Here is an 18,125-nt window from a genome sequence, read left to right on the forward strand (position 1 = left end):
GCTAAGTAATAATAATAATAAAGCACTTGTTACTAAATCTATTACATAATTAGAACTATCTTTCCTTGTTTTAACTTCCAACTTTTAACTTGTAAGTGAAATAAAAAAGATGATATGATATATTTATCAGAATATTTAGAGATAAGTTATACTCAGCACATAACGTTAGTAGATATATATACCATTTAATATATTTGTCATAAAACACAAATAAGTATTTATGTAATTATTCCAATAAGACGTAATCACATTATCATTTTTTTAATTTCCAATATGATCATATTATGACATTTATGAGTAAAGCTTCTATCATTCGATATTGTAGTTAATAGATTATATAATATCTATTAATTACATAAGAAATCCGATTTAATGTTTACCTCATAAAATCTGACACACTCTTTTAGATTCCGTAAAAGGCCGTTTCGCCTATTACTGTTTGAAACTTTACATAACATTTATTATGCCTTCATTTACCTCTCTCAGATAAGTAATAACTCAGATTAATTATTTGTTGTGGTTTGAGTGAATTAGCCCTTTTTAGCCCTTGGGGGCCACATATTATAAAACTAACTCTGTTCCTACTGAACTACCTCATACGATTGATTAAAATTGATTTGTAAATGGTTAACGCAATATTAATTTTGTTAATAAATATTTGTTGATCATTGATGTGTCATCCGCATAGTTAATTAAAACAATAATTTACAGTGCTCTCGATTTTTTTTCACATGATATATAAATAACATAATTTGTGCTAATTGCTATTCAAATTCATTCGCCATTAATTTAGCTCACTTCAGAACAACATTTCTATTTTTCAAATATTTAATGATACATACTCAAAAGGAACAATAGTATGTCATCTAAGTAAAATATTTCTTGTAAATATTATATTGAAATAAAATACCTATACACCTTTTTAAACGTAAGTACATCATATTATTATTTTTAATCATACCCACATCGTATGAAAATAATATCATTGTCTTAATTTCTTTAAAAATTAGACGTTTTGTGTTTCATATTATCAAATAGATTTACAACACATCGCAAAAGTTTTTGAGTTGAATTTTATTTTTAACTAAGTACTAGTTCACTTTTACCAACAAATGGGTGAAGACAAAAACCTCAAAAATACACGCTCTATAAAATATCGTCGATGGCATTGTGAAACGTGTGATATATTTACTAATTCTCATAATCAGTTCAATCAACATCTGGAGGGAGTTGGGCATCGGCATAAAATAATGACAAAAAACAATAGAACGACAAACAATATCAAGGTGGATGAAGAGAAATGCAACACTCAATTTTACGTTTTAGCATTTATACAAGTGGTTATAATTTCGTTTACAATATTTTATGCTATTATTAAAATTTGTAATCATTAAATAGGAGATAAAAATTAACATAAGTAGTGGGTTTTAACGATGCCTTAAATTTCGCGCCACAATTTTAATTGGCGGAGAAGTCGTCCCCAAGCGTTCACGGCTTCTATGCGCACGAACGAACGCGCAGAACAATGAGGTAGCAGCCATTTTATGTCGGTGCCTAAGAAAAACATAATTCGAATGGCCAATCTTAACGAAATTGTGTAATTAGTGCTCTAATTTATGTGTTTCTGCACACGCAACTATTATTAGGTGTTTCTTTACTTATGTGAGTAGAAACTAAGTTTTGCTATATATAACGATAGACAATAAGCGTAATGAAACTTATCATTTTGCATATAAATGAAATGATTATTATTGAAAAATCTGTAGTTTGTTCCCTCCATAAAATATGAAAGATCAGTGATTCTTACGAGTGCGAGTATTTATTTGTGAACGATGTTTGTGTTTACAAGTCTTTAATAGGCGATTGATGGTATCGCATAAAATGCATTCTGCATATTTAGGCATAAGATATGACATAACTTTCCTTACTAATAGTAATTTACTGCTTTGTAGACTAGTTTTTGTTTACATTACAATTGTAGTGGTCATTAATTACGCTTCTCATAACAACCGGCGTCGCGCAGCTTCGGCTTAAGTTGGGGACAAAATTCAATAACGAATTGGCCATTTTATTGATGGCAGGGGGGGAAGCTGGGTGGAGACTGTCGGTGAGCATCGGCCATTAACATTTTTAGGCCCTTTTAACAGTTTTCTTACGTTTTGTTTACACTCCACCGAAATTGCAAACCCTACAGATATAAACAAAAAGTAATATATTATGTATGCTCACATACGGCGAATAGATAAACACGCATATCTGAACTTATTGAGCTCATAAATACAACTGTACAAAGTTGTTATATTATGATTCAGTCAATGCCCTATGAATATAATATAATATAAATTATATTTCTTCAAATTATTTGTTGATATTAAACAACCATAAAAGTTATAAATCTTATTAGAAAAAATCTAATTTATTTAAGAAAAAAACCTTATATAAATAGCATGTAGTGAATAAATAATAATTGTCAAAAAATATAAAGTATATTTCTTGTGAAATTAGGAATAGTAGTAAGTCTTTTAATTTTAATGATGTATTTTGTTTTTTTTTTTTTAAATAATAAAGTATGTTGATGTTTTTTTGTTTCATTTTTTTATTTTAGTTTCAATAACTATGAAAATGTAACATGAAATACTATTTCTTTATTGTTATTATACTATGTTTTTAACAGTCTACTTGCGCCATATAATTTTATTTAATTATTTTTTCATCTGCGTTTGATGGACCCTTTCCTTGGTGCAGAAGCAGGGATGAAAAGTAACCTGTGTGCTATTAGAGAATATAATCTATCTCTGTACCAAATTTTATTCAGATCCATTCAGCCGTTCCGAAGTGGTTAATAACAAAGTTCCATCCATCCAACTTTCTCATTTGTAATATTAGTAAGATATTTAGACCATTTACAACTTACACTTTGACAGAACAGGAATGTAGCAAATACTTAACTATTACTGTTTTACTTAACTGCTGTTCAATTTGATTTAATATTTTATATCTAATACCAGGTAAACTTTAATGTGAATTTTTTTATTTCCATTATTTATTGGAAAAGATGTTTCATTATATACAATTTATTTTTATATAGTAACTAATACTAATTTTTTTTATAAAAAATATATAACAAAAAAAAGAAAGGCAATAAAATAAGATTTTACTTTTCTGATGTTCATGATGAGTAATTATCTATACATATTTTTTTCAGTAAATAGAATAAAACTGAGTAAATTATAAAATACTTCAATTTAAATATTGTACCAAGTCGGTGATACAAACCTTTAGGTCTAATACCAATAACATGTTTCAAATAATTGTCATCCATACTGGATTGAATGTTATTTTTTCCATCAGCAGGTTGTGCTTGATGATGGGGGTGCAAGAAGCAGTTCGCCATTAGTTTCCCGGCACACTGGGGCGTGGGCGTCGGGGGTGTGGCACGGGGCGTGGGGGTCCCCGTGCCACCCCCCGGCGACCTACTCGCCACGATATCCATGTTCGAACAGCAGATTAAGGCTGAGCCTATGAGGTAAGTAACATAAGCCTGGGCTAAAAATATAATAATGCAACCATGATAATTGGCATTTATTATTATCATAAATTTAAATGAAATTAACAGTAAAGTTATATTCACAGTTTCTACACACATCCACATATAAATACCGGTCCCCCAACAATAGTCCGTTCAGATTCAAACCATGGGATCATAAATATGAACCAGCACCTTCCACAAGAAGATTCCAAGGATAGCCTCATAGTACAACAACAAGTACAACACCAACAGGAGCTGCTGGAACAGCACCAACAACACGAAATGCACGATGATGAGGTAGACAATGTAAGTCTTGCAAACTTTCAACATTTGTTTTATTAAGAAAGTGTAATGAATCTTCTTTATTGTTCCACTTGCTCATGTACTACAATAACAATACTTATTTTGTGAAGTAATTATGTTTCTGTGATGTTTTTTATTGAACAAACTTAGAATATTGTAAACTAAAAAAAATATAATGTGTTTTGTCTGATTACAGCTTAGCTTCAAGGGTATGGAAGATGAGGGGGTAGAGATGGACATGGATGGTCGACAATGTTCTCAGGTAAAATAAATTGATATTTTTTATTTTTTTCTTAAAATACTCAACAGTAATTGATAAAATATGACATAGAAATCATTTGTCTCCTTATGTGATTATATATAGTACCTTCTGGGACAGTAAAGCTATAGACTTCATTTCACGTGATTATTATATTTTTGCCATTGTGTCAAGTGTAAATTTTCCCCCTTCAAAGTGCTACCCAAATACATACTAAAGTTACAATTAGAGGTACCTTTAGAAGATATTAATTTAACTTTTGTTTTATATCTCTATAATTTATTTATTTTTATTTACTTTTGTCATAGGTATGATAATAACTTTCTAAAGTATAATTTCAAATAAACAGGGTATGGGGGTTGACATGGGTTCAGTTCAAACAAAAATGGAAGTTTCAAATGGCGGCCAAGGAATGCCAAGGTCCAAACCTCAGGCCTGTAAGGTAAATATAAATAATGTTAACCATTTTTTTAAACATAAAAACTTATATCATTTCTCTAGATTAAAATCAATAAAAAAAAAAACATGTTTTGTAAACAAATTGCCAGTGTTCAATGCTTTTTCTTCAATGAGAGGGCTCACAGTCCCTTTAAAAACTTTTTTCTTACAAAAAAAAAAGGAACTAAGACTCATTACAAACATTTTCCTTTTAATAATTATTGTAAACATAGACAATAATACGATATTGAAGCATTATATTTTTTACTAATTTTATTTACAGTAATAATATTACATGTCATCAGATCGTTTTATTACAAAAATTAAAACAACATATGGTTTTCAGGTTTGTGGAAAGGTACTTTCATCAGCTTCATCCTACTATGTCCACATGAAGCTACATTCAGGAAATAAACCCTTCCAATGCACGGTGAGTTCTAGTGGATATATTTCTCTCCATTCGATTATTAAACTAGGATATTAATTTTCTTTCAAATTTGCCCGGCCACTGATAACTCGACGGATATTTATGCAGATTTAGAAAATTCGTTTATAGCGGTGGTAGGTATATTTAATTTCTCTGAATATAAGGTTGCAAAGTAAAATTGTCGAGTCTAATCTTTGGATCGCTAAGATAGAAACAAGTATACACATCGATCGTACTCGAAGGGAGCCGGTTCCAGTGAACCGTTCCCAATACCGATACTAACGGCTTCGGGTCGAGACGTATCCGTACAGCGGCGCTTTGTCCCGCAGGTGTGCGACGCGGCGTTCTGTCGCAAGCCGTACCTGGAGGTGCACATGCGCACGCACACCGGCGAGCGGCCCTTCCAGTGCGACCTCTGCCTCAAGCGCTTCACGCAAAAGTCCAGCCTCAACACGCACAAGCGCGTGCACACCGGTGAGTGCGCCACACACACACACACCACCCGCCACTCCCCTCTCCCCTCGCTGGTCGTCCGTCTGTTAGCTTTATATGATTGATTATAGATTAGGTCGAGTCGATAAAAAAAAATTGCTCTTTAAATTATTTATCGGTGAAAAGAAAAAAAATATATTTAAAACTTTGTAAAATACTAGAAATTAAAAGGTGTGTTTTAATATTTTAACGTACATGATGAAATTGATAGCTTTTAAATGATTACTTGCAGTCAAATGGAAACAGATTAAAATAACATTTTATAATAATAAACTAATAGCAGTATTGAATTAAATGCAAATATGTAACCCCATAACAAGAATTGACGTCAATGTTTTAAGTTTCGATTCCTCATTATGTTTATTGCCTACACTGAGATCAAATGTATGTAGCTATCGATTTCATATTAATAAATTTAACAAGGTTGCAAACATCACTGCTTAAGAAAATGATTACTATTGTTAAAATAGATAAATAACATTTTAAAGGAAATGTATATAAATATTTTTTAAAGTGGGGGCGATCAGCGATTATCTTTGATTATGCTTTTTTTATGTTATTAATAGAACAGATTTTCATAGCTAATTAAAATTGAAGTTTGGTCTAGAAATACCATATGATTTATTTCTAAATATATTTACAGTGAGGCTTCCTTTAGCTCTTAAAGTAATAAAACCAGCATATGAGATCAATTGTCACTGTCAACATTTGCTTCGAAATTGCTCCTCATAAATGTTACTGATATTTTATTTACAATAACAGATATTTTGATCTCATGTGATTACTAATGTAATTTCCATAGGTTTACATGTATGTACTGTAGTTTGTCTAATTCTATATTCATATCATATCTAATTCTATTGAATTTTTGTAATCGTAGTCAGATGTGGTACCTGTAAAGTAGTCAAGTAACGAATCATAGAACATGTTTGTTTGAATGTTTTATGGAAGTTACATTATTTCGAATACAAAATCCCTTTAATGGATGAAGTACATATGATTTAATCGACACTCCCATGTTTAATTTACCATGAGGGGATTGTTTTTTAGAATTTTATATACTTTCGATCAAGTCAACCTCCTCCTGTTTCCGCGATAACGATGTACGTTTTGTTTGACTTTTTTATTTATTTAATTTTTGTTTATTCCTCGACTCTCTATGGCTCCGTTCTGCCGCCCTGATAGTTTATTTAATATTGTTTTTTTTTATAATTTGTGTTTTTTACTACTGCATTAGTTTTTTTTTTGTGAAACGAGAACTTTTTTATTTTTTTATTTGTTCGAATAGTATAAACTTAATGGCTTAACTTTGGGTGAAGTAATTTTAGATAGTACTTGTATTCTTAAGTAAATGTAATCAGGTAAACAAAGAAACTAAAATTACGAACAGCAACGATATAGAAGTAGAGATTACATTTCCTAAAGCATTTCTATAAATATTGTGTAGCACGTGGCCTCTGGACGAAACCTTTAGAGATGAAATGTAAATGATATACACTAGCCTATATTACTTGTACGCATTATGTATCAAATTATACAAATGATCATAACGAAGTTACGACACTGGTGCGACTCACAGTTCGCTCGCGGCAAAACTGACAACACATATGCTTAACATAAACATGTGAATAGTTTTTGAGTTATGTCACGTAGTGAATTTATCTCGTACGAAATCAGGGCGTGAGGAAGGCTTCATCGATGAGAGGCAAACAGGGGGAGGTACGGAATACACGTTGGGCTCGCTGGAACGAGTCACTACCATGAGTCCATCGTGCGTTCTTAGTGTAGCTTGAATGAAACGATGGGAGAGTGTTTTGGAATGTGGCCTCGCTTTTAGATGAGCACATGCGAGCCTTGATGGTGAAGGACCGGCCCTACAAGTGTGAGCTCTGTCAGATGCGCTTCACGCAGAGCTCCAGCCTCAACAGACACAAGAAAATACATACGGGTGGGTTTCAAACACACCGCCCATAGTCGTTACACATCTTTGCTTTATTCAAGTCGGTGTCACACCGTACGGCCCAATCTATATAATTTCGATGAAAGCTTTATTTTATTACTGCGTACTAGGTAGAGTTGTACTGCTAATAATAGACATACGCTACTAGGATAGTCATGGATAAAAGAAAATTAAAACAGCATGAATCAGTTTCATATCCAAGTCGTGTTATAGTGTTTTGTATCCCATCGGTGCTAGGGAGCTCTTCGTAGCCTGCCTCCCCCTGTGTGTGGACGGATGTACAGTTAGACTTGTTAGGTGTAAATGAAATAAAATTGCTTGAGAGAATGCAGTGATGCTATATCGAAACTCGTATAACTTATAGAGGAGCACAGACGAGCCCTGTTAGAGAAAGTGCGGCCGTACCAGTGCCACATCTGTTTTATGCGCTTCACTCAGAAGTCCAGCCTGGGCCGACACGGAAAAATACACACCGGTAGGCATTTTGCCCTAAACTCCTTAAGTAGACAATGAATTATGTAATTTTAGAGCTCACGTATATTAGGCAGTACCTTGTTGAGAGCGCCGAGAACAGTTTTTGTAGCTGTATTTTATTGATATTTCTAGAGGAGCACATCCAATCGCTGATCAACAAAGTGCGCCCCTATCAATGCGACATCTGTGACAAGCGGTTCACTCAGAAGTCCAGCCTTGGCACTCATAAACGTATACACACCGGTGGGTCCCTTGATATCTCATTTTTTGTTCCTACGGTTTCTGAGTCACAATCGAAAAAACGTTTCTATTATTGCTGTTGTGGCTTTGACACCTTTATTGTGAATAGTTTTAAGGGCTCCCAATCTTATTGGTAATGAGGGTTAGCGATTTGGAAGTGTTTTAGTAGTCGTAATTTTTTTTTTTGTAAATTGTTTAATTATGTGTAAAAGAAACGGACCGTTGCAATAGGGTTGAACGCGCTCAAAAACTATTCACAAACACTTAATTGTAAAGCATGTGTTCGTTGTGAGATTTTGTTAAGTTATCGTAGGCGAGAGAATGTTAGATGGACAAATAACTTGGTCGAAATTCCCTCATGGTAGTGGTGGTTCGCGACTCGGTATAGTGCGAGCTTAGTAGAATTATTTGTCCATCGAGGTTTTGTTTTGTTTCTCTGTCCCCCCGTGCCCGTGTGTGGCGGCGCAGGCGAGCGGCCCTTCCAGTGCACCGTCTGCCTCAAGTCCTTCACGCAGAAGTGCGCGCTCAATTTGCACGAAAAGATACATACGGGTTAGTAGCCCACATATACACTTTAAAAGCAGTTCCTTTCGGTACGATAAGCGATTTACGACTCGTCACACGCTCATACCATTTCATTTAGCGTCATGCTTATTTCCCGTTTTCCGTTGCCAGCCCGACCCGTTGTTTTACGATCTCCTTTCGACGGCTTCCATCTCGTTGCTTTCGACTAACATCTCGATTTCTTTTAACTCATCACTACGCGCGCTTTCACGTACTTCTGCACTCACCGAATATCCTTCCGCCTTTTTTAGATCAGCCGACCGTTAAACCCTCGCATACCCGTAATCATCTCCTAAGTTTAGCCATTACTGTTATCATCATATCTTCACGATTATTAATTCTTTCACAAAAGCGGTAATGCAATCGCCGCAAAAACGCAATTTTGGCGGCTCCGTGTCGGTATCATTCGACTGCGCGTATCAAAATTGGGCTCAGTCATGCTCTCGGAGCTCGTCGCATTGGCCGCGGCTCGCGTGCGGCGACGTGCGTTACTCGCTTTTGTGTGTGCACTGGGCGCAGTGCACGGGCGTCCTTACACGTGCGGGCGATGCCCCGCGGCGTTCGCCCGCCGGCCCTACCTGGACATTCACATGCGCACGCATACAGGCGAGCGGCCCTATCAGTGCGACGCGTGTCTCAAGCGCTTCACGCAGAAGTCGAGCCTCAATATACATAAACGGACGCACACAGGTGGGTGACACCGCGGGCCGGACTGGCCCCCCGCCCGCCCCGGCCTCTCTCCACCCTTGTCTCTCTCTCCTCCAAATCTCTATTATTTTTAATTTGGCGTGCTCGTGTGTCTCTTCTTTTATGTTTGCGCGAACCGTTCCGACCTAGGCGCTAGACGCGTAAAGATTTGGAGCGGAGTTAGCGGCGAGCGGCGACCAGTCCGCGCCGCGATCTCCGTAGGGCGAGGGCGAATAGCGCCCTTGCTGGCTCGCCGCCGCTATAATGTTTGTGTTGGGCACCAGTCCAGGGCAGACCGTTCCAGTGCCTGTCGTGTCCCGCCGCCTTCACCTGCAAGCAATACCTGGAGATACACACGCGCACACACACCGGCGAGCGACCCTATCAGTGCGACATCTGCCTGAAGCGCTTCACGCAGAAGTCCAGTCTCAACATCCACAAGCGGACGCACTCAGGTACGTGGCGGCGCGGCAGGGACGGGCGGCTTCGCGGGCGCGGCATTGACTGTCGGTGTGCTTACAGTGCAGGGCCGGCCGTTCCAGTGTCTGCAGTGCCCGGCCGCCTTCACTTGCAAGCAGTACCTCGAAATCCACAATCGCACGCACACCGGCGAGCGCCCCTACCAGTGCGACGTCTGCCTCAAGAGATTCGCGCAAAAATCTACACTCAACATACACAAAAGAACGCACACAGGTTGGTTATTTTTTTCTTTAATTTCGCTTCAGTTTCTTTATCTGTCGAATCGATAGCAGATTGTTTGTGTATATATAACAAGATTAATGTTGTCGGTGCCACATGTCCGTCGTGAGCGCTCAGAGTGTGTCGATTGTCATCAAACAGACGAACTAATGTGTGTGATGGTTAGTGCAAGGGCGGCCGTATCAATGCATGGAGTGTCCGGCGGCGTTCACTTGCAAGCCGTACCTGGAAATACACATGCGCACGCACACTGGCGAGCGGCCCTTCGAGTGCGATGTCTGTTACAAACGCTTCACGCAGAAATCTACACTCAACATTCACAAGCGCATTCATACCGGTATGATACACGCGACCACTACGGTAACCCCCTCGTGGTTTATCATCAGTATCTCAGTTGGCAGTTAAACAAGATTACCACTTTTGGATCGAGTAGAGGTCTAAAAGTTTTAGTCTCATTTAATGTCCAATAACGTGTGTTATTTTAGAAGCCTAGATAATGAATGAGACGATTAGCATTGTATGGATTTTTTATAACCATTAATACCTTATAAACGATAGACGACTGCTTTCATAGTCTCGTATAAATATTTAACTTACAATTTTCTAATGCTACTCGTCCATATGCTTACGAAGTTTGGGTAGCTATTCACACAATAATGAGCTTAGCTTGTTCTTAGTTTTTGATGAATTGTGTGAATGTATCCACTGCAATTGGAAGAAATACATAGAAGACGGCAAATTGCGATAACAGGTATATTTAATATAACCGTTGTGACTCACTGATGTGGCACCGACAACTGCTTATTTTCTTTTTATTTTATCATTTGCTGCATCATCATTTTAAGTTTCAGATTTATATCATTTATTATGATTTTTTAGCTTAAATTCATTAATTTCAGACTTCACCGTACTGCCTAATTGCATCTTGCCGTCTTTTTAACAACAATTTCGCCGCCTCTTGATTAAATATATTTATATACTTATATATATGTATTATTTGAAAAAAAATCGTTTTTTTTTTAGTTTTAATAGTAATCGTTTTCATTACTTTTTAAATTCCAATAAAATTTTAAATCCTTTATATTTTTAATCTGTTATGTATAAATATTTCATGTTACAGGGGAACGTCCATATGCATGTGATATTTGCCAAAAACGATTTGCAGTGAAGAGTTACGTTACAGCACATAGGTAAAGGAAGTTCTTGTCTGCTATCGTCAACATTCATATTTTTATTTACTTAAAATAAATACCAAGATAACGAAAGTATAAATAGCAATTATAATATTTTTTATTTGATAACTCAAACTTAGCACAGTTTGCATCATACCACTATTACTTGGTGTTAGGGGTTTGTGCAAGCCCGCCTGGGTAAGTACCCAGCCACTCAGATATTTTACCGCCAAACAGCAAAACTTAGTGTTGTTGTATGCCGGTTGAGTGAGCCCGTCTTGTTACTAGCACAAGGGATATAAATTTTACAGACTATAAATATATTCTGTTGCAACTTAAAATTGACAATATTTTTCAATCATATATAATCAAAATCCATATACACTAAATAAAAATCGTAAAATGTGTTAAAAGTTTAAGTTCACACAGTGGTACGTTTCTATTATATTTCATTATTTGAAATAAATCATCACAGTCCAGTCGGGTCCAGTCGGGTGCAGTCGGGACGGCTATACAAAACAGCACAGTAACGTATTGTACCTGCAGATGGTCGCACGTGGCGGACAAGCCGCTGAACTGCGAGCGGTGCTCGATGACGTTCACGTCGAAGTCGCAGTTCGCGCTGCACATCCGCACGCACTCCAGCGGGCCGTGCTACGAGTGCAGCGTCTGCGGGCGCACCTTCGTCCGCGACAGCTACCTCATACGGTACGGTCATATACCATAGAGCCTTTAGGTGGACATTTTATCGTCAAATAGCATCAAAATATTTTTCGTTTGATTTAAATAATATAGATCGAATTAAAATCAGTTTAACAGTACTTCTTATATCATATGTATTTATTTAAGTGTAGAAGGCGTACTGACCAATTGACCACTTGATTATTTCCGTGAAATATCTATTTAAGATATTTCATGATAATCAAATGACACTATAATAATTATTTTTGGTCGGGCAGACACCACAATCGGGTGCATCGCGAGAACCACAGCAACGTGTCTGCGAACAGTATCGGCACTATTAACAGCGTGGCCACTAACACGAACAACTCCAACAACGGGAACTACGACTCGCCCGGTGTCTGTGATTTAAGGTAACAACTTAGTATTTCCTTAAAGAATACGAAATAAAAACTACGACTTTCGAACACATGTTATTACAAGTCTTACAACTGTGAATAAAATAATTAAAAACGGATGGTTTAATTGCACTAATGATTTAAAGTTACTAACACATGGTTTTACATTTTAGTTTCGTGCCAATGGTGAACCGTTACATGACGTCTCAGGGCACCCAGGTGTCGATGCAGGACACGCAGAGTAAAATGTCCGCCATGTCGCCACAGTCCATCGCCTCAATCTGTAAGTTGAACATCAGAAATAATAAATATCATGGGTCGGCCTACGAGTAATGAGACGAGATGTCCGCAGCGTCGCCGCCGCCGCCGCACACGCCCACGCCGCAGCCGCTGCCCGCGCTGCGCCTCGCCGACTGATCCGCACTCCACACGTACGTGCCCCTACGTTACGTTATGCATACAGATAGTGTCGCAAACGACACGACTTTATTATCTTGCTGTGCGTGTGCTTATAAATAAATGCCGATGGCCGACTTATTGCCACTATTTTTTTACCTTAATAATGTATTTATCTCCGCTTTGACAATCTATCTAGACATAGATAATCATAGCTATTCAGATTATTTTATTTTTACTTTCTAATACTTTGCATGGCTTCACCTTTAAAATAATAACAAAATTAACTCAACATTTTTTTTTAGATCTCTATTGGCTTTTAGATCTCTACAGTAATGAAATATTTTCGTTGCAGAAGTTTTGATAGCTCTCGATGGATCGGCGAGCGGTTCGAGTGCAATAACTAAAAAGGCAGCCGTCGGAAGCAGCTAAGAGAGAATAAAACGAGAGCAAAAATTGAAAGCCGAGGCTCCTGAAAATGTCCAGCGTGGACTTATACACAAAAACAGATTGTTTATTTTATATTATTTATTTATCCGTTTAATTTCGTCGGCCGTGACGCGTGCGATAGGAAGAGAAACCCTCGGGCAGCAATGGCAGCAGCAGCGGCAGCGAGCGGGACATCACAGTGGAGTTGAGGAGTAGCAGTAGTCACGTAGCGGTACCGCCTTTCATTGCATTGTGATTTATACCCACGACTGTGATTTATCTCTACCATCACACGATTATATTAATTCGTGGTGGCAAACATAAATCGATACTTAACTCTCATCGTTATAGATCGTAGGCCTAAATTTATGATCTCATATTCTAATTTGCTTAGTGATAACTTTCGGAATCGTATATGGTTAATCTCCGACTTTGAAATTCTAAATTTTTAACGTTCACTCGCTCATTATCCGCGTCTTCATTAGTCGTAGTGAAAGTAACAATATCTTATTGCGATGCTTTAACTTAGGATGTGTCAGTGTATATGAAGTTCAATAATTTTATAGAACTGTTACCGTGGACATATGAAGTATTTTGATCGGTAAGAATTTAAGGGACTCTTTAGATGATACTTCTCCTAATTAATCCGTAAGAATGCTTTAATAATGGTTCAGGTTTCATACGAGAATAATAATATATACAAGTACAAAATAAATCGAGTCGCAGAGTCCTCAGAGGCAATAATAAGGCTTCACAAAATAAATTTAATATGATGTTTATTGGAGTAATCCAGAGAAGTGCCTGTTGCAACATAAAATTGGCAATATTTTTTAATCGTATTTCGTTCATAATAAAAATATGTTCGGTGTTCAAAATGTGATCGGTCGCCACAAGTCGATCGCGTGTGGTCATATGGCAATAAGTGGAACCTAAGGCAGTTGTATTTCATGTGCGGTTAGTTATCGGTACAGAGCGTTTCATTTGTGAAGCTTCTTACTAAAACTTTGTGTGCCTTCTAGCAGATAGCGACGTTAGGCAATATCAATCATAACACCATCGATAACACTTCATTTTGTTCACTTGTCTCGACTTTATTCGCGATGTGTTTGATTTAATTTCTCATCTTATTATTACAAAACATAGTTTTTCGTATAGGATACGTTTTAAATCATTTTATGAAAATATGTTTGCTGATGTTAAACATTGTTCCATTGCTATTTTATTCGAATAATAGTGATAACATAGATATAGCGCAGTAGTCTTCCAATACCTTGAGACAATGTTCTTTAGCACGGGGAGTGCAAGTAATGTGTCCGCTGCGGGGGTTCCTTATGGTTTGCCATTATTGATATCAAAGATAGATTGGTGCCATTTCTATGTAAATGATGTGGTAGCGTAAGTTTAGTTAAGTTTGCAGGTCAGGGTAGATTGGAAATAAAATATTGTAGTGAATCACTTTCTTGTAGTATTATATACCAACTTTTGTCTGAACCGCGATTTTTACTTCTAACAATGTAATATTGTTTTTGTTTTCTGTTTATATATTTTTTTATATACATTATTTTATTTCCACGACGTTGTGTGTCCATGAGCTGAGGGTCGAAATTGTAAATATTGGTAGGGTTTATTTATTCAAATGGAGTAATACGATTCAAAATTAATGTAAGAACATTATATGATTTGTAGAATCATTTTTCTTCTACAATCATAGAGTATATCGAACTGATGATAAAAAAAAATGAAATTAATCATAGAATATTTAGCGCAGAAGTATACTTTTGGGTATTAAAATCAAAATTTCCTTGTAGATATAAATATTAATAATAATAATATATACATATGGATGTTGTTTGATAGTCCTCAATATTTTTTTATATTTTGATAGTTCTGTATTTGAGACACGAAAAAATAGGCCAATAATTCTTTCATCATTTACATATATACGATAAATATGTATGTAGAAGGTACTTTAAGATAAATTGACATGACGGATGCATTTAGTTTCCCGGAAGAAATGAAAATAGAAACAATTATCAAAATATTTCTTGTCTTTAATAAATTCTTTTTTTTTATAAGTTTCTTACCAAGCCATTGAGAACAGTATTATTTAGAGAAACTAGAAGTTTGGTTTAACGTGTAGAATAAATCTTCAATTACCAGGATTTAAACACCATTGAGACAAAAATAACATTATTTACCAATAGTTTGTAGCAACACTGTCAAATACCACGTAATTGGTTTTTATCAATGTTGGTACTGTATAATTCATAGATATTATGAATGGAAATAGAAACACCAACATAGTAAACTAGGTACATATAAAGTATATAAATATATGTTTATCGCATATCGAAGGCTCGGGGAGAGTGATTTTTCTTCGAGGAATTATATAATTAGTTATATATTTTTTGTTGTTATCTGTTCAGCCTTTATGATTGTTTTCCTTATTATAAATTATTAATGCATTGATCTATCGTTGCGTTATTCTCACCGAGTCGAGAGATAGGCATAGAACTGTCCCTTTTCCGTTACGAAACGAGCTCCCCTTTTACAACCCGTATTTACGTATCGACTAGGGCCAGGCGCACGTTTCGTAAATGATCAGGGTCTAAAATAAAAACAGATAAGACGCATAAATTAGGTTGAGATCCACTAAATAGTTTTTAAGGCGAGTCCTAAGTGGGTTAAAAATTTGTGTGTCTTCTCTGCCCAAACTATTTTACATACCGATGTTAGTTACTATGTATACTTAGAGGGTAATATTAAACTATGTATTTGATTACGTAACCGTCAGAGTGTTATAAGTTATATTTCTCTTTCTCTACTTATATTTTTTGAACCGTAGAAAAGACTGAATCACTAAAACGATCCACAACTTTGAAACATAAGAATACTCACGTAAATTGGCAAAACTTTATTAGATCGTATATTTATTTTTGTTAAAACATCGGAGCGGTTGTGGTGTTGGACCAACCAGTTCATATGTAAAATTCATAACTTCGGTTAAAGAAAGCGTACATATCCTTATCCTGAATATAAATGTATAGTTGCGTTTTGGAAGCAGAGTACTAGTCCCGGCCGCGGTGGAGCGAACACGAACAGCAGTGAGCCTTGTGTAATCGTTACGTCTAAGCTACATAAATATATTTTAGTTCTATCGTATCGTTAGATTTACGCGTACTTCCGCTTTGCCAACATATTGCGTTGCTTACATCATAATCATACGAGAGTACAGCCTAAGGATTTTAACTTTTTTTTTATATACTGAGAGCTATTTCTAAGTCACTGTTTTTTTACAATTTGTAGTTATATATTATTACTAACAAAAATGGCTAAAAGCCAAACTTGGACACGTTTTGGAGTATTTTACATACTTTTAATTTCGATTTTTATTAAAAGTCGAAGAACAAAAATCATGGCATGATTTTTTATCTGCGGTCATTTAGTTATAGCTCTACAGAGTTTTATTGACCAATATTTTTAACTACAACTGTTTTTCTTTTATTGTTAAAATTTTTAGGCTAGTTTATATTTTATGAAATAAGTTAGATTCGTTAACTGTGGTGTATTACATTGCACGTGAATATGATATGACCTTTACAGCCTTCTTTGCATAAACCATTGTTTTAGTCTGAATGTATTGTGATAAATTAATTATTATTATTAGTTTAATAAGCGGCTGGTAACACTTAAACTCCGAGTAGTGATAAAAGCGATTATCCTATCGGACAACTAGATGTTGTTACTTTCTATATTTTATATTGTTATTTTTTCCTATTGATGTATACGTTTTTTTAGATGATTACAAATTTTATTCTATGCGGACTGACTCTACACGCTACACTATTAATAGCTATTTAGCTGATTTGGGTGTTATCATCAACTTAAATATAATTCTTATTTTATTTTATCCTTAAATATTGTTTATCGTTAATATTTTGAGAGTATACAACTTTTCAACTAAGTAAAGAGGCTGTAAGGGAAATTATGTAGTCAGCATTATGTATATGCTTTAATGTGATTTTTTAAATGTACTCTTTATTATATAATAGTATCATCAATCAATATAATTAGCGAACTAACAAAGCGATTTTTAATTTTTTTAAGTTCATAGTGATTTATATTGAGATCAAAATAAATACAGAGTTTATTTAATTTTATGGAAAATATACATTGTAAAATTTTAGTGCTCTTTTTGAAGAGCTCTATTAAAAAGAAATCTATATGAATGCAAAATAACAAGTCACGATTCTTTTAGAGGTCGCCATGTAGTCGAGAAAAATAAACGTGCCATGATATTTGTGGCTAATTTTCTTGTTTAATTTATCCCTGCACACAAAAAATATCCTGTATACGGCTATTAATAAGTTAAGTTCTAGCAAAATGGTCAAAAGAAACAATAAACATTTCTTGTAATCAGTAACCAAACTTCTAACATAAATATACTAGTTTGTTTCTCCAAAATCGTGCGGTGGAATTCTAAGCCCAAACGTAAGTACCAATAGTAGTTACGATGTAAAACCTTTTAAAAAATATCTGTCTCAATATAGTCGCAATATTATAAGCATAAACTATCAATATAAATATTTTTATTAACATGAGAGACTATTATTATACTATTAATATAATAGTAGTATTCTATAAATTAATGATGTATTGGCTGGTATCATTAAGGAAGCTCGTTGAACGGCACCCTTTAGTTAAGTGTCTAGACCAGTGATTCCCAAAGTGGTCCAGGTAGACCCCAGGGGTCCACGGGAGAATTGCTGGGGGTCTACGTAGGCGTGAATAAAAAATGGGGGTCCACGAAAATGTATCTGCTTTTGATAGTAAAGAGCAAAAATGTAAGCATAGCATAAGTTTTTATAAGGGCCTACCTACATTGTTTTAAGTACCTAACTAAGCAGATAATATTTTAATAAGGCAAGCGACTGTTACTTGTCCAAACTTGCGTATTCGATCACGCTATCCGCCCGA

At 35.6% G+C, this 18,125-nt stretch overlaps 1 protein-coding gene across 16 annotated transcripts; it reads left to right on the plus strand.

Annotated features, from left to right (window-relative positions):
* The first annotated feature begins 1,101 nt into the window (after positions 1 to 1,101).
* On the plus strand, positions 1,102 to 17,457 carry LOC113400347 (zinc finger protein ZFP2-like). Of its 16 annotated transcripts, none has more exons than XM_026639881.2 (21): positions 1,104 to 1,662; positions 3,352 to 3,526; positions 3,634 to 3,835; positions 4,029 to 4,094; positions 4,441 to 4,533; positions 4,876 to 4,959; positions 5,286 to 5,430; positions 7,286 to 7,396; positions 7,773 to 7,883; positions 8,015 to 8,125; positions 8,591 to 8,674; positions 9,293 to 9,376; positions 9,658 to 9,828; positions 9,896 to 10,066; positions 10,239 to 10,409; positions 11,193 to 11,262; positions 11,791 to 11,952; positions 12,204 to 12,338; positions 12,497 to 12,606; positions 12,676 to 12,754; positions 13,075 to 17,457. In XM_026639881.2, the coding sequence occupies exons 2-20, from the start codon at positions 3,492 to 3,494 to the stop codon at positions 12,738 to 12,740; spliced, it is 2,181 nt and encodes a 726-aa protein (XP_026495666.1). In that variant the 5' UTR covers positions 1,104 to 1,662; positions 3,352 to 3,491; the 3' UTR covers positions 12,741 to 12,754; positions 13,075 to 17,457. The 16 variants fall into 16 exon arrangements, with proteins under 16 accessions (XP_026495668.1, XP_026495675.1, XP_026495666.1 ...); XM_026639882.2 differs by having other exon boundaries at positions 3,355 to 3,526; XM_026639883.2 differs by lacking the exon at positions 12,676 to 12,754 and having other exon boundaries at positions 1,102 to 1,662.
* Positions 17,458 to 18,125: the final 668 nt, after the last annotated feature.

This window comes from Vanessa tameamea, chromosome 17, assembly GCF_037043105.1.
Source record: "Vanessa tameamea isolate UH-Manoa-2023 chromosome 17, ilVanTame1 primary haplotype, whole genome shotgun sequence".
NCBI lineage: Eukaryota > Metazoa > Arthropoda > Insecta > Lepidoptera > Nymphalidae > Vanessa > Vanessa tameamea.